The sequence below is a fragment of the Mercurialis annua genome, linkage group LG2 (assembly GCF_937616625.2).
Source record: "Mercurialis annua linkage group LG2, ddMerAnnu1.2, whole genome shotgun sequence".
In the NCBI taxonomy this organism is placed as follows: Eukaryota; Viridiplantae; Streptophyta; class Magnoliopsida; order Malpighiales; family Euphorbiaceae; genus Mercurialis; species Mercurialis annua.
In genome coordinates, this window is record NC_065571.1 from 11,943,327 (window position 1) to 11,967,103 (window position 23,777).

General features: G+C 33.3%; 2 protein-coding genes across 2 annotated transcripts; one reads left to right on the top strand and one right to left on the bottom strand.

The window, feature by feature from the left end:
* The first annotated feature begins 7,235 nt into the window (after window positions 1–7,235).
* Window positions 7,236–8,131, top strand: LOC126667135 (uncharacterized). The gene is made up of 2 exons (XM_050360100.2): window positions 7,236–7,538; window positions 7,906–8,131. Exons 1-2 carry the CDS (start codon window positions 7,275–7,277, stop codon window positions 8,035–8,037), a joined length of 396 nt encoding a protein of 131 aa, XP_050216057.2. The 5' UTR covers window positions 7,236–7,274; the 3' UTR covers window positions 8,038–8,131.
* A 257-nt stretch (window positions 8,132–8,388) lies between these two features.
* LOC126668185 (uncharacterized) lies at window positions 8,389–8,846 on the bottom strand. Its single transcript, XM_050361396.1, has 2 exons — window positions 8,802–8,846; window positions 8,389–8,649 (listed from the first exon to the last, which is right to left on the bottom strand). Exons 1-2 carry the CDS (start codon window positions 8,844–8,846, stop codon window positions 8,389–8,391), a joined length of 306 nt encoding a protein of 101 aa, XP_050217353.1.
* Between the last annotated feature and the right edge of the window lie 14,931 nt (window positions 8,847–23,777).

A 23,777-nucleotide genomic window follows, 5' to 3' on the forward strand; every position in this document is an offset into this window, starting at 1 on the left:
CAAAAATTGGTCAAAGAATCACCTCCCATGAGATGTGCGGCGGGTGGAGCTTTAGGGTTTGTGGGGGGAGCAGTTTGAGAGAGAAGGACTAAAAAATAAAAATGATAATTATAAGTGAGGTATGTAGCACAATACTCTCACTTCACCAAATTCTGAAAGAAAGAAAAAGTGCTTTTTTAGCTCACCGTTTTAATTTATCTTTTATAACTCTTTTTATGTGGCAATATTTTTTATTCGTCCAATTTTCTTTCAGAAGTATATATTTCAAAAAACAATTTTTAATCCATATATTTTTTAATTGCCACGTTTAGTGGGTATAAAAAATAAATTAAAAAGGAGAATTACATAGCACTATTTTAATTTATCTTTTATAACTATTTTTACGTGGCGATATTTCGTTCGTCCAATTCCTTCAAAAATATATATCTCAAAAACTAATTTTTAATCCATACATTTTTTTATTGCCACGTTCAGTGGGTTACAAAAAGGTCAATTTATTTCATATTTCTCGGCCCTTTGAAAAGTTAATTTTTTTGACATAGGATTTAGGACTAATTATTAAAAATTCATATAAAATTGATTCTCCACATAAGTCTTGAATAAAAAAAATTCACTATACATGTTGGTTTGATCCAAAATCAATTTTCTGAGTTTTCCATTGAAACTAGGATCAAAATTGCCACCATGTGTTATATGCTTCCTTTTCACAGACATTGCATCCAACACAAATTGTGACTTTTCCTTGTCAGTTGATTTTGGGTTGCGCAATTGCAGATGAATATAACAAATGTGAACAAACAACATGTTAAAAAAAGGTTAATCGGAAATTAATTACGAATTTTATCTTTACTTGTAATTACGATATGAACATTAAAACTTGACTATGTAATTAACCAACTTTCATTTTTTGACAAATTGGTACACTGATTTAAAAAAACACTGCCATTGACATTATAATATAATGCCACGTGTCGTTGTATGATTGGTCAGTGTGTCAATTTGTCAAAAAAAATGAAAGTTGGTTACTGACATTGTCAAATTTCAAAATTCGTGTTGTAATTGCAAATTAGGGTAAAGTTCGTGATTTAATTTACAATTAACTCTAAAATAATTAGTTAAGTAACAAGCAGATAATTAATCAACAGGTTACTAATGGTCAACTAACTATCAACCAATTATTAAACTAGTATTTTAATATTATTGTACTAATAGCTAGCATATTAAGGTTTAATTACTTAAAAAAAATTCACCTTTAATTTTTTTGCATTAATACTCTGACTTAAGAAAAAATTCATTTGCACCCTTATTTAGATTTTTATGTCTCACCTCTACCCCAAACGAGGATTCAATTGACGATATAATTAGTTTAAGGATGAAATCATAAAAAAACAACTATATATAAAAGCTATATCATATTGTTTTCTATTTAAAAAAACACAAACTAGTACTTCATCTTTAAAAATGTTCAAATAAGTCTTAAAATTAAATAATATTTTTAAATTTAATAATAAAAAAACATCTGACATCCGAATTCAACGGAGCAGCTCCTCCTTCCTTCCATGGAAGGAGGACGGCGGCTCCTTCTTTAGTGGAAGGAGGACGGCGGCGGTAGGTCGGAAAGTTATTTTAAAAAAAAATTGTTTTGTTTAAAGAGTGTTTTTTTACGGTTTTTAAATTTGGTAGCGGGTTCTTAAATCGGAGTACGGTGGTAGATCGGAAATAATTGGTCCGACAGAAATATTTTATCTGTTTTATGTAAATTTTAATTTTTTACGGTTTTTAATTTTTAAAAATTATTGATAATTAATATAAATTAAATAATTATTATTAGTTGATTTTTTTAAAGAAGAAGGTGCTTTTGTATAATTAATAACATTAGCGTCTAATTAGAATATATGCTAAAAATGGAGGACTATTTTAAACTTTTTTAAATGAAAAGAGGCTAATTTAATACTTCGAGGGTAGAAATGAGATATAAAAAAAATCCAAATAAGGGTGCAAATGAATTTTTTTCTAGATCAGGGTATTAATACAAAAAAATTAAAGGTGGAGGATTTTTAAGTAATTAGACCGCATATTAATAGTGAAATAAATGTTTACTAATAGATCACTAATGTATTACCGAAAAACTCTAGCCTCTCCTCTCTTTTTTCTCTGAAAATATTCGAGCCGTCTATAGCTCTTTTCTCAATTCTTTTTCGACTGCCGTCAATGGTTTATGTATTGCCGTTGACGGTAGCCATCTTTTCTTTTATTTTATTTTAATTTCATATAGTATAATAAGTAGCCAATTTTTTTTCATTTTTTTCTAGAGGGATTAACATTTATCGATGAAGCGCAAATCCAATTGAAATTTCCATAAATCAAGAATCGAAGATAGATTGGAAATCTTTCAACAACAAAGATGACATCGTTCATGGGCTATAGTAGTTTTTTTATTGTTTCAGTATTTTATTTTTGTTTTGAGAATTCTATTTTATCCTTTCTATATGAAGGGTTTGTAGTCATTTCTATGTGAAAGGTTGTTGCCCTTTCTATGTGAAAGGTTGTTCTCCCTTTTTATGAAGGATGTTAATGTGTTGGTTGTATCTGATGTCACGGCTGTAGTTTCTGACTTCATAAATCAGTTTGCGGGTGATGGTGAAGTTTGAGCGAAGACGGCACTTTATTGGCGAAACAGTTAGATAATTTATTTTTTATTTTCGTAAGTAGATCTGCGAATCAGGTAGCATATTGTCTGTTTCATGTCAGGTTATCGGGTTTAATTTTTGAATTTTTTCGAATTTCTTATAAATGTAAGTGTTTCATATTCGATTAATGAAGTTTGATGAATTTAAAAAAAAATGTCACTACCACTAGGACAAACAAATTTTGTAGACTAACATACAATTCACATCATTTTAGCATATATATAGGATAATAGAAAATTAAAAAAATACCTTAACAGCCATATGATGGGCATCAACATTTTTCCCCTTTTTATTTTCAGTGACGGGACCTCAAAATTACTGTCGTTATCTTCTTTTGCGTTATAAAATCTACGGTTCTTACTTGATGATGGACCATCTACAAACTCTATCTTCCTTTTGCTTCCAATCTTTTTTTATTTCGCCATCGTAATTTTTTTTATTAGGGGAATTTGCCGAAGACCTAGTTTTTGCCATTTTGAATTTTGTATCAACCTAAATTCAAAATAAAAAGAAAAGATTTAGTTAATGGTAAAATGGCGAGAAATAAAACGAGAATCTATGAAACATACTTGGAAATGGGTACATGCAAATCAAATCGTGAATCTTCTCCCTCAATTGTCATTGTTGAATATTAAGTGTGATGGAAATCCCACATTGGAAAGATATGAGTAGAATGTGGAATATATAAGTGGGATGTACTACCTAACCCATTACCTTAGGGTTTTGGGTTTAATGTGGTGTCCGGCCCACGGTTATATGCTTCACATTCTGGGTCTCATGAATGTATTCTCCCATACATTGTGCTCAATTTGGACCAACAATTGGTATCAGAGCCCGGTTCGGCTGGGTGGAACTTGGTGACTCCGGGTAGCTATCCCGAAAGGGTTGGAGTCTAGTTCCGAGGTAAGTTGAGCGGTCCAATGTGGAAGGGTATCACACTTAAGGGGGAGATTGTTGAATATTAAGTGTGATGGAAATCCCACATTGGAAAGATATGAGTAGAATGTGGAATATATAAGTGGGATGGACTACCTAACCCATTACCTTAGGGTTTTGGGTTTAATGTGGTGTCCGGCCCACGGTTATATGCTTCACATTCTGGGTCTCATGAATGTATTCTCCCATACATTGTGCTCAATTTGGACCAACAGTCATCGTATTTTTTAAAATTTGAAAGTTTATTTGTTAAAGAGGAAAGTTGATAAATTAAACTAATAAAGTGTAAACCGTATTTTAATAAAAAGAAAAAAGTCAACGTAATATTGAGATTAAGTAGGCTCAAACCCATACTCAGCCTAATTTTCTCTATTCTTTTCTCAAAAGAATATTCAAATCAGATTTAGACGGGTTGAACTTGATCGGGCCGAGCTGATGCCCGGTCCGATGATCTGCTATAAGCTTCAAAGAAGGAAAGAGTTGCCCTAGTCTTTCTCAATTGAATCATGGAAGAAAAAAAAACTTTGGTTATATGCAAGTAGCTAGCTAGACCACACCAATCCATCTATTATGAACACGTAAACGACAATACAAAATTGAGTAAATGCATTCAGAAAATGGAGACTGAGAATCATTCTGTAATTCTCTATTTTAAATGAGCACTGCAGATAATATCATATGACTTTCCGTACTGAAATCTTCAATGCTCTCGATTGACTCGGTACTTGTACAATTTGCAACTCGTTCCACCCAGTTGCGAACCAGCACTTTATAATTAATATGTTATCACATCAGATGAAAATATTCAGAAATATAAAATTTAATTGAATTAGTAGATTAATAAGTCAAAAATCTTTAGAAATTATTTAGACTTGACTCAAGATTATCTACTAAATTGAATTTCAGTTTAAAAACTCCAAATTGTTCAATCTAAATTATGTTCATGTCCAATTGACAAATTGCTCGAGCTTGTTTTTAAGTTAAATAATATATAAAATTTTATATTTTAAAAAAGAAAGACTAATTCTCTAAATTATGTTTACAAGAAAAGATAAAGAGGGTATTTAACTAAAACTGATGTGCATGTAATCGAAATAGAAAAACAGAATGAAAATGATGTGCATGTTAAATTAGGTTATTTTATACGAGTATGTAAACGGTCTTTAAGTCGGTGATATTTTGCTTTGCACCCCCCATCGCCAAACAAAAGCTAAATAAAAGAAAAAATATTTAATAGTTACGTTCAATCCATATTCCATACTATTCAAATCAAATTTTATATAAGCTATGGTTTTATAACAAGTACTAAACTAGTATTAGATTTAAATAATTGAAAAAAAAAACCTATTTTGTTGAATTATATAGATGTTAATCTTCTCACTAATTTAATTTAATAGTATGCTTTTTATTTTCAAAAATAAGACCTAATTTGTGAAAATTGATTACATTAAATTGATATTTTATAAATAAAGTTAGCAATCATATACCAATATAGCTCAAAATCAATGGCCGGATTATTAAAACCAAAAATTTTGATCAAATTGAAAATTTACAGTCATTTTAAATTAACCAACGAGCAATAACTTAAATAGTAAAAACACTTGAGAATAAAAAGTTTATTTTATTTGTTTTATTAAATATTTCTGAGCCAAGAAGATAAAGTGTTAATTCCAATAAAATTTCAAACGTTTGCGAGTTTTGTTAGTTACAATCAAACTTTTGAAAATCGGCTAGTTTAGTCCATTTTAGTATATTTGAATTCTTTTCTAGCCATTTGTGAATAGAATCGAAAAAATTGTTATTTGTGAGTGGGCTAAACTAACTGATTTGAAATGATATGGGATATTTATTTGAAATATTTTCTAGCGAAATCAATCAAAATGGATTACTTTAGTCCATTTATGAATGACAAATTTTTTGATTTTATTTCAGATATTTCAAAATAGAATAAACTAGCCGATTTAAAAAATTTTAGTTATAATTAATAAAATCTGCAAACATTTGCTATTTTATTGAAATTAATTCGAAGATAAACTATATTAAATTTTAATAAAACGAGCATGGTTGTATAAAATATATGTATTTGGTGAGTTTGTGTTCCTCGCCCGGTCGCCTCGCCTGATGTCAATCCCGCGTTCTTCTCATATTAGTTAGGGCCCATTTTTTATTTTTATTACTAAAGGACCCACATCTTTTTAATACAGTATTTTGCTATGACTCGATTTTGTCTCATCCAATTCCTATCCTCATTTGAGAATATAATTTCTTTTGTTATTTGACTAAATTATCCCTAATTGTTATGACCAAAACAGCAAAACTGGACCGAGTCTACTACATCATCTGTAGACTAAACCATTCATAATACAATACTTCATTCAAATGATGGCAATATCATAATAATTATGCAATAAACGCATTCAAATTTTAATAGTGATATTACAATATTGCTATCATTTGAATAAGGTGTTATATTATGAGTGGTTTATTTTATGGATGACGTGTTAGACTCGGTTTACCTAAGAATTTCTCTTGATTTAGAGAAGAAAATACTATTGATTTAAATGCGAACATATCGTAATTATTAGTCAATTTGTAATATAAAATTCAAATTTAACATGTTTATTATAAGAATTGTACGATAGATTTATATATATTTAGTAAATATATTAATAAATCAACTTATTAATTATACAGTTAATTCTATTTAATATTTAAACAACATATAATTTTTTTTAATATTCTATAAATAGAAATACTACCTCTTAATATTAATGATATTATGATTATATATAGTTTAAAAAATTTATTAAAAATATTTAATTTCAATTTAAATATGTTTAATCGGGTTAGACATGTATAATCTATTTAAACATAAAAACAATCGTTTTTTAAATTTACTGATTCATTTATGACTCAAATTTGTTTAATTGTGTATCTAATCGTGTTATTTAATCATATCTAAAATTTTCAGATTTATTAAAAATTCATTTTATGGGTTATGCACCAATCCAAAAAAGAATATTAAATTAGAGTTTAAATATAAATAAAATAATAATAGCAGTAAAAACAATCCATTTTATATATTATTGATGAAAATGAGAATAATAATTAAAAATAAGATAAATTTTAACTGAGAAAAATTGTGGTAGGAGATCATCTTGATTGTTCGATGAAAGAATATTTATTCAATTTTTTTATTTTTTAACTAATTATAAATAATAAAGAGAAAATAACAGAAAAGCCAGAATAATCACCCACTTTTTCACAAATTACCATTTCAATTTATTTGTTTACTTCCTTGCAATTATTCTTTCATCAAATACCAGCTCCCATTCTTAGTTTTCAACCAACACCACCTTCTTCCCTAGCCAACACGTGTATACAATTCTCACATGTGTCGCCCTTCTAATTTTCATGTTCTTTCCTTCTTTATTGATTTTTTTACCGTTTTTTCAAATTTTCCCTGATTTCTCTCATTTCTTCTTCCCTCTCTCACACGATCTCTCTAATTTCAATCGTTTCTGCTTCTCCATTTACAGTTTTCTTGTTCCTTCCTACTTTTTAGCCATTATCAGTGTAGTGTCTAACGTGAATTTAATTTTTAGGGCTCCACATTTGCTATTAACTATTACCTCTATAAATATCACCATGATTATGTCTACAAGATCAACTCCTTCAAAAGAAAAAATTGATTCTGTTGCTCCTGTCAAAATGAAGCGGAAATTAGTAAAAAAAGCGCAAAAAGATGTTGAAGGAAGTGTTGTTGCTTCTGCCTCTGAGAATGTTAAAGCAAAGGGAAAGAAGGTGGATGACACTGGTTTGAAAAGAAGGCGTTTGGCTTTTGATGCTGTACTTGATCCTAAGAAAGTTGAGAAATCCTTGCATATTGAAGAACCAACTCGTTTCGTTCAGGTATTTTTTTTATATGTGTATTTTTCATGTATAACAGATGTATTTTGATATGTTAGGTTATGTTTTGTTTTAAAATTAGTTTATTAAATAAGCTTTTTTCATACATGTATCATTTATGTATATTATATGTATCTTACAGTTGTTTTCATTTTAAGTTTACATTTTTGATATGTTAGGTCATGTTCGGTTTTAAAATTAGTTTATGAAATAAGCTTTTTTAATACATGTATCATTTATGTATATTATATGTATCTTACAGTTGTTTTCATTTTAAGTTTGCATTTGTAGGTTCTAAGATCTGTGTTTTTTTTTAAATATTATATACTGTGTTGGTGATTTCAATCCTGTTTCTTTTGCTCCATTACAGAATCGGTTGATTGATACCTATTTCCCAAATAGTGAAGTTACTCGAGATGGATTGGGTGTCATATTTTTGAACAAGGTTTTCAAGTTGGATGAAGACGCGGTTAAATTGGCTGTAATTTATTATGTTGTATAATGTATGTATAATGTATGTTATTCTGATATTGAAAGTTATTATGTTGTATAATGTATGTATCTTACATATATAATAAATGTATCTAAACTTAACATGTTACCGGATATGCATATATAAATGTTCTTGTGATACTGAATGTAATACTTGTGTATCATTTATGTATCAGACTTGTATAATATATGTATCTGCAATTAATATCATATCAGATATGTATGTTCTGTGCAATTAGAAATTGACATACAACAATCTTTAATGAATCAGAATTGTATATAATACTTGGAAATTTATAATAGAATAAAAAATACTGAAAGAAATGATAATCTAGGTAGCTTTAGGCATGTTCTTGATATGTTATGGAATAATCCATTCTTCTTCCTTCTCCAATGGATATACGGTTTCAGAATATGTCGCTAACATAGCTGCATTTGTATAGTATCTTGAACAGTACGCATAAGGTTCAATCTTCTTGTCGGCTAGAAATGCTACGTCATGTTTACAAGGAATTTCATCGATATCAAACTTTTTGCATGTACATGTTCTCTTGACCATATTGACTGTGTATTCTTTACCATTTTCGAGAACTGTTATGATATTATCTGAAGATGGTTTCACCTAGTATAATAAAAACAATATCAAGATACCGTTTATATACATATTTGATACATAGAAGAGACAATTTTATGAAGTTCACAGCAAGTCAGATATATAAAATATACATACAACACAAAATAGTGTTTGTACTTTATAATATGAGATTTACATACCTGTAGTTTCAGTGAATTAATGTAATTGACGCTTTCAGATACCATTTACATGTATCATCGATACATTTTACAAAAATATTCTTTTGACATGATTTAACTGTCTTTTGCTGGTAGTTATTATTAATTGCATGAAGTCGTAAGTATGCTTGAAGAGTTGCTTTATCTTTGAAAGATTGTCCAACTGTCAGATCTATATCTTGTAGTGGATCTGATACTGATTCTTGATTTGATCATTGTTACAGTCTATTGTATCAATTGCAAGAAGTTTTGTATACTGACCTATTTCGACGATTGTATCAGACATGTATCAATCATGTATCGATACGGTATCTTGATCTATCTTTGATTGTGAAATAGCTGTTGAAACACTTGATGATGCATCTGGAAGAATTGTTTGTATCTGGTTAGTATCACTGATAACTACTATGCAGAGAGGATACACAGTAAAATCGATTTCCCTTTGTGTTGTATCATCACTGGAATAGATTCCATGATGATACAATATTTGAGATAAAAAATTTGAGGAAGAAGACGATGCTATTTTTGAGGAAGAAGACGATGGTATATTTTGTGTATTTGTGATGTGTTTTTGATTTGATATCTTTTAAAAAGGAAAAAATCAAGTGTTATTTGAATCAGTTAGGAAAGAAACCCGTGTTTTAAGAGAATGCAACAACAAATAAGGCGCGGATCCCGTGGTAGATTCTCACTAACAGTAATGAGATATCTATTACACGTGGCATCATATGATAGGGATGGTGGTGGTGAAAAGTTTTGATTGTTTTTGGTAGTACTGTAAAATAGGAGAGTTAGGTGGTAATTTGTGAAATACTGATTAATTAATGTGGTAAAAATGTGATTTTCTCAATAATAAAAGCATCGCAATTTTTGTTTTAAAATATTCAAATTTTAGATCAAATTATTTCTAAGATTACTAGTATATGTTATGTGTTCTCCTTTGCCGATTTTAATTTAGGCTTAATCACCAAAAAATGTCAAACCTATACGTTTTGTGTCAATTATAGCCAAATCTTTAAAAATCACCAGATTTAGTCAAACCTTATATGTTCTGTTTCTTTTTTAGCCATTTTGAATCGAACCGGTTTTTCTGACACCGTGTCGTCCACGTCACCGCCAACTAAGCAAATGGCTAGCATGGCAGCTTAAATATTTAAATAAGGTTTGGCAATAACTGACACAAAATGCATAGTTTTGGTATTTTTTGGTGAATAAAACTAATTTTAAAATTAAATAATTAAATGATTAATTATATTATAATAAAATTCATATATATTTAAAAAATAATATTTTTATTTAACGCTAACTAAAATTAATTTATTTTTTTTACTAAATTTAAATAATTTTAATAAATTTTTTTACATATTTGATGGATATATAATTAATTTAAATTCTATTAAAAACAAAAAATGTCATATTCATTTTTTTTTTTTAAATTCCAGTCGTCGGTTCTTTGACATCGCCGCTGTTTGAAACCCAATTGTTCGTATTCCGACGAACAATATGAGAGTAATATACACAATAAACATACGACAATGTTCATAATTCAACTATACACACATAAACATAAAAATAATCACTAAATAGACTGCTTATTTAAAGGATAAGTGTAATTATTTTTTCATTTTTTTTCTTTAAAAAGTGAAGCTCTTTGTGGTGTAATAAATATATATCATAATGTTTATAAGCATAAACGCATATGTAATTTTACTCGGCATAGCCAAAAACTTGCCTTAATTTACACATAACTATTTTATTTATTACCTAAATCCAGTCATAACAAGATCTCAACAACATTAAAAATAATAAATCAAGTTCAAAATTATCATGAATATTAAACCTTTTCACCAAATTTAATTCAACATTAATTCCTAAGTAATACATTAATTCATTTTTTTAATTACATATTCATTAAAATATATTATAATATAAATTTTTTAAATTTAATTAGATTTAATAAAAAATTAAAATTAATTTTAATTAGTATTAAATAGTAAATATTAATTATTTTTAAATATATATAAATTTTATAAATAATATAATTAATCTACTAATTATTAAATTTAAAAATTGGTTTAAATTTAAAATTAGGTTTATTCACCCAAAAAATACCAAACCTATTTTTTTTTGTCAGTTATAGCCAAACCTTATTTAAATATTTCAGCTGACATGCCAGCCAATTGCTTAGTTGGCGGTGATGTGGACGACACGGTGTCAGAAAAACCGGTTCGATTCAAAAATGGCTAAAAAAGAAACAGAACATATAAGGTTTGGTTAAATCTGGTGATTTTTAAAGGTTTAGCTATAATTGACACAAAATGTATAGGTTTGACATTTTTTGGTGATTAAGCCTTTAATTTAATATGACTAATCCCATCCGAGTCAATTAAAAAATATCATGGCCACTTCCACTTAGCTGAGTTAATTAATATTGAGATAGTGAAATTAAAAAGTTTGGAGCTTGAGTCTAATTCAATGTAATTGTTGAGTGCTATTTTCATAAGAATTATTCAAAAATTAGTATATTTGGTGGAAAAAGTTTATTTTTTTTTTCTCTAGGGATAGATTTAGTGGGTGTTTGGTTCAACTTTTTGGTGGAGTTTTTAGCTTTTACTTTTCAAAAAGCTCCTGTAAAATGTTTGGTGAGAATTTTCTAAAAACTTTTTGAAGCTTTTTGAACATCCAACAGCTGCTTTTTGAAAAGCTCCATTTTTGAGCTTTTTGCCAACAGCTGATAGCTTTTTCAATATTTTTAATTATTTAGACAAAACTACCCCTATTAGAATATATTATTTTTAATATATATATAGTTATTTAAATTATTTTAAAATACTCTAATCATTTTTTAAATTATCTAATATTATTTAATTATATTAACAAAACTATAACTTAATTATTTTTTAAAATGAATCATAAATTTATCAAAAAAAATATCTAAATAAGTTTAAACTAAACGTTCCTTCTTATAAAAAAAATAATTTTTAATATGTTTATTGAATATTATATAATATAATATATTTATAAATTAATAAATAAAAATAAAAATTATGCCCTTTACGGTCATTTTATATATAAACAGCAACAGCTAATCAAATCTCACCAAACACGTATGGTCTATCAGCTATCAGCTGCCAGTCAACAGCTGACAGCTATCAGCAACAGCTAATAACTATCAGCTATAAGAAACAGCTAAACCAAACAGGCCCTTAATATAGATTAACTGTCAGTGTTAAATATATCATGTCAAATCAGCTTAAATTGCCTATATTGAAGTTCGAAACCAAAATTTTAAAAATATATATAAAAAGTTTTAGTTTCTTGAATTAGACTTCACTGACAAAAATTGATTATTGAGTAATGATTTAAACGATAATAAAATCTACTTAAATTAATTAGATATCATATAATAAATAATGAAATTTTGAATTTGATAATTCTAATTTAATATAATGTATTAGTAGATCGATTAGAATGTCTCAAGTTTATTTCAACTTAAGGGGTCAAATTTAATGAATATACGCCATTTGTTACCAAATAAATAGTTTAGATCAAAAAATGTAATTTTAAATAAATTAATCTACATCATTATTTAAAAATAAATAGTATAGAGTGTAAACTTAACCCCCTCAAACTTAAATAAACTTGAACGAATTTTAATTTTTTATATAGTGCTATATTTTACAAATTTCTTCTATTTTATTTTCTTTTTAATTTAAAACTCCTTTCATTTTAGCAGAATCGTCAGTTTCTCTGTATCTTTTTATCTCAAAACTCTTACTCACTTTTAGTAAATAATGATATTTATAATTACATTTTTTACATGTTTTTATTCACTAATTCATTAGTAATTATTACTATTTATTCAAATATATAAAGAAATAAAAACTAGTGACTACCCTCTTCAGTATGTTAAGAAAAGACCTGTTTTTTTACTCATGAATTAAAAAAATTAATAAATACTATTATTTTTGATGGTCTTATAAATTTATTTTAGAATTATGGGCATTAATTATAAAAAAAAATTCATATCAAATGTAACTAAAAACATAATATTTGATAGAACATATAAAGATAAAGCATGTCTCTTTTTTAAATAAAAATATAATGACCAATAAAATATAACTTAAATGATATAAACGTTAGATAGCAAACTGTTAGGTTGTGAATTAAATTCTCCTACAAATACTCCTCCTCCCCAATTATCGCAAAGAAACAAATATAAATATAGTACAAAAGTAGGTATTTTTTTTAAATATATCATAATATGGTTATTTGAATTTGAATTTTAATCTTTTACATTTGTAGCGATTTAAGCACATTTTATCTGTTTAAAATTTTATAGACATTTTTCAATTAAAAACATAAAATTACAGAATATGTACTAAAACAACGTTAAAAACAAAAGTATATCAAAAAAGTTAAATTTAAAAAGAATAGAATGTCTGCTACAACATTTTAAGCTATATAGATTAGTACTAATATTAAAAATTGAAATTTAATATGCAAATAATTTTTTTATAGTAGTGTATTTTTTAAAAAATTATGCTAATAATGAAATGGCTATATATAAAAGTAATAGACATACCAATTTGACTTTTTTAAATTCGAATACTTTATTGAAAAACCACCAAACATCATTTGAATTGATCAATGGATAGAAAAGTGCAAGATAGCCAAATTTTAAGGATTAGTTATCTTAATCTCTTATGATTTTCATATGTGGTATAAATATTTTAAATTGTATATTTTTAAAGGAAATTTAAAACTGGGGAATATTATGTTATGTTACAAATTGTTTTGCTAATGCTACCCATTTTCTGTTTGAAAAATGGTAGGATTCCATACCCAAATAATTGCTTGAAGCTTCAAATATATTTATAGCGATAATTTAAATAAACATAAACTGCTCCAATAATTTTTTAAAAGTAAAATAATAAACAATAATCGTAAATGACCAAATGGATGAGATTGTTGACAAAATTGGCGCGTGTGATGGTCTCATGGGCATTAATTAATTCAGTAACTGGAGAAAAATAAAATCCAATAAAAAAACGAAGGGGCAGTTTAGTAATTCAAATAGATAAAAAGGAATTAAAAATAAAAAATTTAATTATTTAAAAAAAAATTACATTTTATAATATTTTTTATTTATACCCTAATTTTAAAAAAAAATTATTTGTACTTTATGTTTAACTTTTTGTTTAAAATTTGGAGTTAGAATCTGCCTCCCATAAAGGACACTATCCGGATGAGGTTTAATCTAAATATTATGGTTGTCAAACTCAAACCGGACCGGCCGGTTCGACCAGAAAACTCTCGAGCCGGTCATATCAACGGTTCGGGTTGCACTAAAAACCCTTATAATCACAAACCTGCGGTTTTTTAATCGAACCGGTCGGATAATCGCTGAATTAGACCAATTAACCGGTCAAGTAACTGGAAAACCCGGTCCGGTTCGGCCAATCACTTAAAAACCCAAGCCCTTATTAAAAAAAATAAGAAATTTAAATGTCATTGCTGGGATTTGAGCCTTGGTTGTCTAGTATTTTTAGTGGAAGCATTCAATATCACCAAGCTAACTTATTATTTGTGTCTATGTTTCTTATTATATAATATATATATATATGATTATTAATAGTTATAATTTTTTATTTTTTTATTGATAAAAAGAAGAGAAGCAGAAAAAGATGTTGATTTGTTGTCTGTTGTGAAAGTTACAGCTCCATATATATAGGAGAATACAAACATTAAACCCTATAAATTTTAGCCTAAACTTAAGCAACTTCCTTAAATATATATACATAACATGTGCAACTACCATACTTAGATAGATACATCCAGATAGTCAACACTCCCCCTCAAGTTGGAGCGTGCAGGTCACGAACGCCCAACTTGCGTAAAAGATACTGAAATTGCTGCTTTCCAAGTGCCTTGGTGAAGATGTCTGCTGGTTGCTGATGAGATCTAATATGAGCAGCTACAATAGTGTGATCAAGTAGTTTGTCTCGAACATAGTGGCAATCAAGTTCAATATGTTTGGTTCTTTCGTGAAATACGGGATTGGCCACAATATGTAAAGCAGCTTGGCTGTCGCAAAAGAGTCGCATAGGAGATGTATGAAAAACACCCAAGGACATTAAAAATGACTTTAACCAAACAAGCTCACATGTAGTGCTAGCCATAGCTCTATACTCTGCTTCAGCCGAAGAGCGTGTAATATCCCGTAAAATTTTAAATTTTATTTTGTTAATTTCCGACGTGGTTACGAATGTGTTTTGAGGGGTATTTGAAGTTTCGTAAATTTCTGTGGTTCGATTCATCTTCGGTTCGGTTTAAAAAAAATAAACTTCTTCCTTGGGTCGTGGTTCAACCGAAATGGTTGAACCACTTTCGTTTGACTCAGGTCTCATTTGAGACCTGAGAAAAACGAAGGCTTCCGTTCGAGAATCCAAGGATTCTCGAACGAGAATCCTTTTTCAGGCCTGATCCCGTTCGGGACCAGGCCCTTTCTCGAACGGGATCAGGCCAATTTTGGCCATTCCCGTTCGGGAACAGGCCTTCCGTTTTGACCCCTTCGCCCAGCCCACTTCGTACTCATTTTCGACCCATCTCTTCTCGATATTTATAGTCGACTTCTAAACAGAAAACCTTCATCACGCTGCAAACAAACCCTAGCCGTTTTCCTCTTGTCATTTCGCTGAGTATCGAAGCTGTTATCATCTTCCAAAGATCGCTGTTCGGTAAGTTTTGTAATTCTTATGATTTCTAGATTTTGCTTATGAACGACATTACGTAATTTGGTTCGTTCTCTCTCGTTTCTAGATCGAAATCAGAACCGTTTGATTCCAGACGATCTAGACTCACGTATCTACGTTTCCCTACCTCAATTTCGTTGAACGGTACGTGATCGACCTCGTTTCCATTTGCCGTACGGTTTCCATTTTCTGTTTTGGTTATGTTCTGTGCTTGTTCTTATGTTGCTGCCGAACTCTTTTTCCTTCCTTTGCTCATGATTTCTCTTGTTTATGATCATAATCTCTTGGGTTAATTGTTAGTTTATGATTTCGTTGAGTTATCAATCCATTGTTCCATACTTGTTCTTCGTTCTCGGTATGTGTAGGATTCGGCAGTGATTGTTTTGATGGGTTCTTAGTGTTTGATGTATAAAATTATATTGGTGATGTTATATGTTGTTCTTGGATTGATAATTGATATTGGGTTGAATAGAAAATAGATTGTTAGATAGCTTCATAAATTGTATAAACAGAATCCATGGCTTAGGCGGGTATTTGAGTTTTGAAATGTAAGAGATGGAAAAATGTTTCCTTTGATCACCCATTTATTTTGTTTAAATCAAATTAAACCCTTAAGTTTAATCTTACTTAATGAATTGGGTTTCGTTTCGATTTATAATTAATATGTTGTTAACGATAATTATTTATAAATTAAGTTAATATAATTACTCGGGTAGTTATATTTGTTTTCAAAGGTCGTTTTGTCAAAAGTTGGCTAAATTACAATTTAGCCCCTAAATTTATTTTATAACTTAATTAAGTGGATTTTTGGTTAATAACTTTATTGTTGGTTTTAATTATAAAGAAAAGCAATAAATTGATTTCGGATATCAAATTGACTAAAGTGCAATTTAGTCCCTAATTGGCAAAAGTACAATTTAGTCCTTATTTGGCAAAAGTACAATTTAGTCCCTAAACTTTTATTAACTTAAAATGATTAAGTTTTTGATTTGTAACTTGGGTTACTTAGAATTGAAGTTATTGAGTTCCGCTTTTAAAATGGATTATTATTTTGTTAAATTGTATTATAAATATAAACTTGGGTTTATATTTGATAATTGTTTTGAGTCGGGTTAGACTTGGGTCACTCGACAAGTGAGGTTAGCTTGGTAGTTTATGATAACTCGGCTAACCCACTATTTGGAAATTATTTATTATTTAAAGTTATTAAATAATATTCATAAATTGGATTTTAAGCGGGAACTCAATAGACTTATATTAATTGGGCTTTATTACCTTTTGGTTGTAGTTGTGTGTGCTTTGGATTGTTTATTTACTACGTGTTAATTGTGCTAGTCTTATGTGGTGTCTAGTACTCTCTAGAGTTAGGGTCTGATTTTAATAATTATTTTATTTGTCTAGACTCGTCTACTGTTCGTGCTTCAGAGGCGAACCAGAGTTAGTTGCTTGCCGGTATTTCACGCGGATTAGCAAGCAGTGAGTTTATATTTACTATTTACCGCTTTATTAAGTAAATTGTTATTTTAATATTAAATATATATACTGTACGTATATTTCGAACTGTTTTTATATTATGGCTCTTAGTTGGAACGTGCTACCTAATGGGCATCATTAGGACTGCGTGCGCACCGGTATTGATCTGGGTAAGGTATATATGGAAATGTGGTAACTCGGTGTGAGCATAGCTCTCGGGACCAGGTAGAGTAACTCGGTGTAGCTCAGCTCTCGGGACTCTGGTATAAGTGTGGTCAGTGGTAACTCGGTGTAGCTCAGCTCTCGGGACCAGACCTATTGGATTATGATTATTATTTAGAATTGTGGATTAGGGTTCCAACTATTATCTGTAATATCGTTATTAAATGTTTTAAACGTTTTGAAGGTTTTCCACTTAATAAATGTAAATAGTGGTATGAACTCATCTCAGTATATCTGACCCCGTTGTTTTCCCAATTTTCCCCAGGGTTACGATCTGAGAGAGTCTGGTGATCTCCGCATTTACTTTTCCTCGGAGGTTCCCTTTTATTTTAATAAAACTGTAAAACTGTTTTATTCTTAGACCGCAGTAGTAACTAGACGTCTTTGTTGTTTTTATATATTTTGTCGGATTGGTTCGACTGGTTATATTGCTTTGGCATGTTATATTATTTATATTGGTTTATGATAAATCTATTTTAGACTCAGAATTGAACAAGCATGTTATATTTACTGTTGATCATTATAACTGCTAGTTTAGGTTGAAGTCTCGGTTGCCCCCGAGCATTGGTTTTCTGTAAGTTTATGTGTTTATGAATTAATTGAAAGGCTAGCTACGGGTTTCGGTACTACATTACCCATACCCTAGCGCCGGTCGCGATTCATGAAATTGGGTCGTGACAAACTTGGTATCAGAGCTTTGGTTTCAAACCAAGGCCATTGCTTGCTATGTGTTTACTCTGTTAAGTATGGTTGTGTCTTAGGAACTACTGCGGATATAGGATTCTGTCATGTCTTTAAAACCGTCATCTTTTGATTTTAAAAACATTCTGCCTACACCAATAGGATTGCGTCGACTCAGTCATTGTATGTTGATTTGATGTTGTTAAATGTTAATTTTATTTCACTTGGGTGAACATTTTATTGCTGTTGATTTCTTGGGAAATCCTATATGTTGCTTGTTTTGTTCATACTTGGGTATGAAATTTTTGTTATTTAAATTGTTTTTGTTCAATCCTTAGGATATGGAAAATGTTGTTCGTACTCGTGCTCGTGCTGCGGCAGAGCAAGATGCTGTGGCTGATGATGCGATTTCCATGGAAGTCGATCAGAACGTACCACCAGTTCCGGCCAATGCTGGACGTGGTAGGGGTAGAGGTGCTGGCAGAGGTAGAGGTAGAGGCAGAGGAGCTGGTGCTGGTAGAGGTGGAGCTGGAGGACGTGGTGCGGCAGGCGTTCAGGCACCGGATGTGCAGCAGGCACCGAACGTGCAGCAAGCACCAGGGGTGCAGCAGGCACCAAATATGCAAGCGTTCGACTTTACTACTTTCTTGGCTGGCGTCGTCGAGATGCAGAACAATCAGGCTCTACTGCAGAATCAGTGTAATATACTGGGTCAGTTAGCGCAGCAACAGCAACCTCAGGCTGGTGCTGTAGCTGGTGATGGTGGACTTGCTGGTGTCGGTCACATTCCGACTGACAGAGAGTTGGTGATGATCTACTTGAAGTTGAATCCGACTTCTTTTGATGGTACTGGGGATGCTCTTACTTTTTGGAGGAATTTGAGTACAACAGACAGAGGATTCAAGCGTCTGATCGTCAATCAGTGATGCTTGTGGAAATGTCGCTGAAGGGTCCAGCTAAGGATTGGTATCGCGATAACATCAGGCCAGTTATGGATACTTTGCCTTGGGCTGATTTTGTGATCAGGTTTAGAGGTTACTATCTACCCTTCTCTGTTACTGAGAGTTTCAGAGAAAAGCTGCTCACTTTGAAGAAGGGGGATAGATCGGTGACAGACTACACTACTGAGTTTGTACGTTTGGGGCGGTTTGCTACAGATCTACAGGGTGATCAAGAGCGAGTGAACGACCGTTATATTAGGGGTTTAGGCTCGGAGTTTCTCCCTTTGCTGATAGGGACAAACATGGAGTTTGCCCGGTTAGTGGATAGCGCGCGGCGGATGGAGAATTCGATGGTTCAGTTTGGAACGATCTCTGACCCTTTCCAGAATCAGAAGGGAAAGAGTGACGTTCCTAGTGGGGGGCAGCAGGCCCCAGTGCAGCATGGTAGTGGGAACTACTACAGTGGCTCTTCTCAGGCCAATAGGGGGAGTCGACGGACTCACAACAAAGGGAGGCATAGTGCCAGGAGTGCTCCGTACAGTTCCAGTAGCAGTGGGAGCAACCGTGGTTCAGGACGCGGGTACAGTGGTGGATCGAACATTCCGTTCTGCCAGAATTGCAGACGTAGGCATTATGGTCAGTGCCAGTTAGCTCCTGGAGGTTGTTTCACTTGTGGCCAGCCGGGTCATTTTTCTAGGGAGTGTCCGACATCTGGGCAGCAGATGTCTAACTCCAGTGTGGCGCAGTCATCTTATCAGCAGCAGAGACCTGCGTTTACACAGTCTGTAGGGTACTCTCAACCTGCAGCATCTTTTGGTGGCCAGCGGGGCCGTGGTTCTGGTGGCAGAGGTTTTGGTGGCCGTGGTAACGGAGGTAGAGGTTCCAACGGTTATGGTACTGGATAGAGTTTGCAGCAGCAGCCGCAGGGTCAGGCCAGAGTGTTCGCACTTACTCCTCAGGATGCGCGTGCATCAAACGCTGTGGTGCAAGGTACCATCCCGATTTCTTTTACTGATGCTTTGGTATTATTTGATGCGGGTGCGACCCATTCGTTTGTTTCTACTTGTTTTGCTGGGAAATTGGGTAGAGCACCATCTGTTTTGAGTGAACCTCTAGCTGTGTCTACACCTATGTCTGAAGGTGTAGTAGTGGACGTCGTCTATCCTTCTTGTCCTGTGGTTATTCATGGTAGAGAATTGTGTGCTGATTTGATTGTACTTGACGTTCTTTCTTTTGATGTTATCTTGGGGATGGACTGGTTGTCACGCCATTATGCTTCTATTGACTGTCGAGGGAAGTCAGTCGAGTTCAGGATTCCAGGTGGTCTACCTTTTTCCTTTCAGGGAGAAAAGACAGAGACACCTAAGAATCTGATTTCCGCCATCAAGGCGAAGCGGATGTTAGGCAAGGGTTGCCAGGGTTTTCTTGCTGTGGTTCGTGATTTGGAGGCTGGTGGTAGTGATATGCATAGTGTGCCGATAGTGAATGAGTTCACTGGTGTGTTTCCAGAGGAATTGCCTGGATTACCACCTGATCGTGATATTGAGTTTTGCATTGATGTGGTTTCTGGTACAGCTCCGATTTCGATACCGCCGTATCGGATGGCTCCTGCAGAGCTGAAGGAGTTGAAGGACCAATTACAAGAGTTGTTGGATAGCGGGTTCATCAGACCGAGTACTTCTCCGTGGGGTGCTCCGGTTCTGTTTGTGAAGAAGAAAGACGGTTCCTTTCGACTGTGTATCGACTACAGACAGTTGAACAAGGTTACTGTCAAGAACAGATACCCTCTTCCTCGCATCGATGATTTGTTTGACCAGTTGCAGGGTGCGAAGTGTTTTTCCAAGATTGATTTGAGGTCTGGGTATCATCAGCTACGGATCCGTGATGCAGATGTGCCTAAGACTGCTTTTCGGACTCGTTATGGACATTTTGAGTTTCTGGTTATGTCCTTTGGTCTGACGAACGCACCAGCAGCGTTTATGGATATGATGAACAGAGTGTTCAAGCCGTTTTTGGATCAATTTGTTATCGTCTTCATTGATGACATATTGATCTATTCTCGGAGTGAGGAGGAGCATGCTTACCATTTGAGGACTATACTACAGACGTTGCGTGAGCATCAGTTGTACGCTAAGTTCTCAAAATGTGAGTTCTGGTTGGATCAGGTTACCTTTCTAGGACACGTGGTGTCGAAAGATGGGATCAAGGTTGATCCGAAGAAGATTGAAGCGGTCATGGATTGGCAAAGGCCAAGGTCAGTTACCGAGATCAGAAGTTTTCTGGGTTTAGCTGGTTACTATCGTCGGTTCGTGCAAGATTTCTCCAGAATATCTGCACCTTTGACTAAACTGACACAGAAAGGTGTCAAGTTTGAGTGGACTGACAAGTGCGAGGCGAGCTTTGAGAAGCTCAAGGAGATTTTGACTACAGCTCCGGTTTTGGCATTGCCTTCTGGCATTGATGGTTTCACAGTGTATTGTGATGCGTCACGGATTGGTTTGGGTTGTGTTCTGATGCAACATGGACAGGTGATTGCCTATGCTTCCAGACAGTTGAAGAAGCATGAGGTGAATTACCCTACTCATGATTTAGAGTTGGCAGCTGTGGTTTTTGCGCTGAAAATCTGGAGACATTATTTGTATGGTGCTACTTGTGAGATTTTCACTGATCATAAGAGTCTGAAGTATATCTTTGATCAGAGAGAATTGAACTTGAGACAGAGGAGGTGGTTAGAGTTGCTGAAAGACTACGACTGTTCTATTCAGTACCATCCTGGTAAGGCTAATGTGGTAGCCGATGCGTTGAGTCGCAAGTCTTCAGGCAGTTTGGCTCATATTTCTGAGATTGGGCGTAGGCCCATGGTTAGAGAGTGGCACAGTTTGATAGCTTCGGGCTATGGTTTTCAGATTTCTCAGACTGGTTGTTTGTTAGCACAGTTGCAAGTGCAACCCGTTTTAATTGATCGGATCAAAGCTTCACAAGCTGAGGATCCACAGTTGAAACGGATTATTGAGGAGATTCAGCAGGACAGTAATTCTGAGTTTACTTTCGTGGATGGTGTTCTGAGACATGGTTCGAGATTGTGTGTTCCGGATTCAGATGGTTTGAGGGACCAGATTCTGGAAGAAGCGCACAAGTCTGCTTATAGTGTTCATCCGGGTTCTACTAAGATGTACCATGATCTTAAGGGTACCTACTGGTGGAGCGGGATGAAGAAGGATGTCGCTGAGTATGTTTCTAAGTGCCTGACGTGCCAGCAGGTGAAGCTGGAACATCAGAGACCTTTCGGCTATCTGCAGCCACTACCTATTCCAGAGTGGAAGTGGGAGCGGATTGCTATGGATTTTGTGGTTGGGTTACCACGTACTCGACAGGGATACGATTCCATCTGGGTGATAGTTGACCGTATGACCAAGTCAGCTCATTTCCTTCCGATTAAGGTTTCGTATACTGCTTCGAGGTTGGCTCAGTTGTACATCGACAGGATTGTCAGTTTGCATGGTGTACCGGTTTCTATTGTTTCAGACAGAGGTTCTGTGTTTACTTCGAGGTTTTGGAAAGCGTTACAGGAATCCTTGGGTTCTCGGTTGGATTTCAGTACAGCTTTTCATCCTCAGACTGACGGTCAGTCTGAGAGGACTATTCAGACGTTGGAGGATATGCTCAGGATGTGTGTTCTCGATTTTCAGGGTAGCTGGGATACTCATTTGCCGTTGATTGAGTTTTCCTATAACAACAGTTATCATGCGAGTATCGAGATGGCGCCGTATGAGGCTTTGTACGGGCGCAAGTGTAGATCTCCTATCTGTTGGGAGGAGGTCGGAGAGCGTAAACTCTCGGGAGCGGAAATTATTCAGATTACCTCTGAGAAGGTACCGTTGATTAAGCGGAGGTTAGAGACTGCTTTTAGTCGGCATAAGAGTTATGCTGATCCGAAGAGGAAAGACATTGAGTTCCAGGTTGGTGATTTCGTATTTCTTCGGGTTTCGCCTATGAAAGGCGTGGTTCGTTTTGGTGTCAAGGGAAAGTTGGCACCGAGGTATATTGGTCCTTATGAGATTTCGGAGAGGATTGGAGCTGTGGCTTATCGTCTGGTTCTACCGCCAGACATGTCGTTAGTACATCCGGTGTTTCACGTTTCTATGTTGAGAAAGTGCATTTCTGATCCTTCGCACGTGATTGTGCCTCAGAGTGTTGAGATTGACCAGGAGCTGTCCTATGAGGAGCAGCCAGTTGAGATTGTTGATACACAGGTGCGTAAATTGCGGAACAAGGAGATTCCGATGGTCAAAGTTCTCTGGCGCAATCATTCTGTAGAGGAGTGTACTCGGGAGACCGAGTTGGATATGCGGAATCGCTATCCTTTTCTATTTCCGTGAGGTACAATATCTTGATTTCTGTGACTTTTATGATTTTTACTTGTGTTACGTGTTGTTCTGTTGGTAATTGCTTATCGTGTTAAATTCGAGGACGAATTTTTAATTAGTTGGGGAGAATGTAATATCCCGTAAAATTTTAAATTTTATTTTGTTAATTTCCGACGTGGTTACAGATGTGTTTTGAGGGGTATTTGAAGTTTCGTAAATTTCTGTGGTTCGATTCATCTTCGGTTCGGTTTAAAAAAAATAAACTTCTTCCTTGGGTCGTGGTTCAACCGAAATGGTTGAACCACTTTCGTTTGACTCAGGTCTCATTTGAGACCTGAGAAAAACGAAGGCTTCCGTTCGAGAATCCAAGGATTCTCGAACGAGAATCCTTTTTCAGGCCTGATCCCGTTCGGGACCAGGCCCTTTCTCGAACGGGATCAGGCCAATTTTGGCCATTCCCGTTCGGGAACAGGCCTTCCGTTTTGACCCCTTCGCCCAGCCCACTTCGTACTCATTTTC

Excerpts from the sequence above, each read along its gene's own strand:
- LOC126667135 (XM_050360100.2), top strand. The coding sequence starts at position 7,275 with ATGATTATGTCTACAAGATCAACTCCTTCAAAAGAAAAAATTGATTCT. Across the intron at positions 7,539-7,905 it reads AACCAACTCGTTTCGTTCAG|AATCGGTTGATTGATACCTA; the intron begins GTATTTTTTTTA and ends GCTCCATTACAG.
- LOC126668185 (XM_050361396.1), bottom strand. The coding sequence starts at position 8,846 with ATGGTATCTGAAAGCGTCAATTACATTAATTCACTGAAACTACAG. Across the intron at positions 8,650-8,801 it reads TTAATTCACTGAAACTACAG|GTGAAACCATCTTCAGATAA; the intron begins GTATGTAAATCT and ends TTATTATACTAG.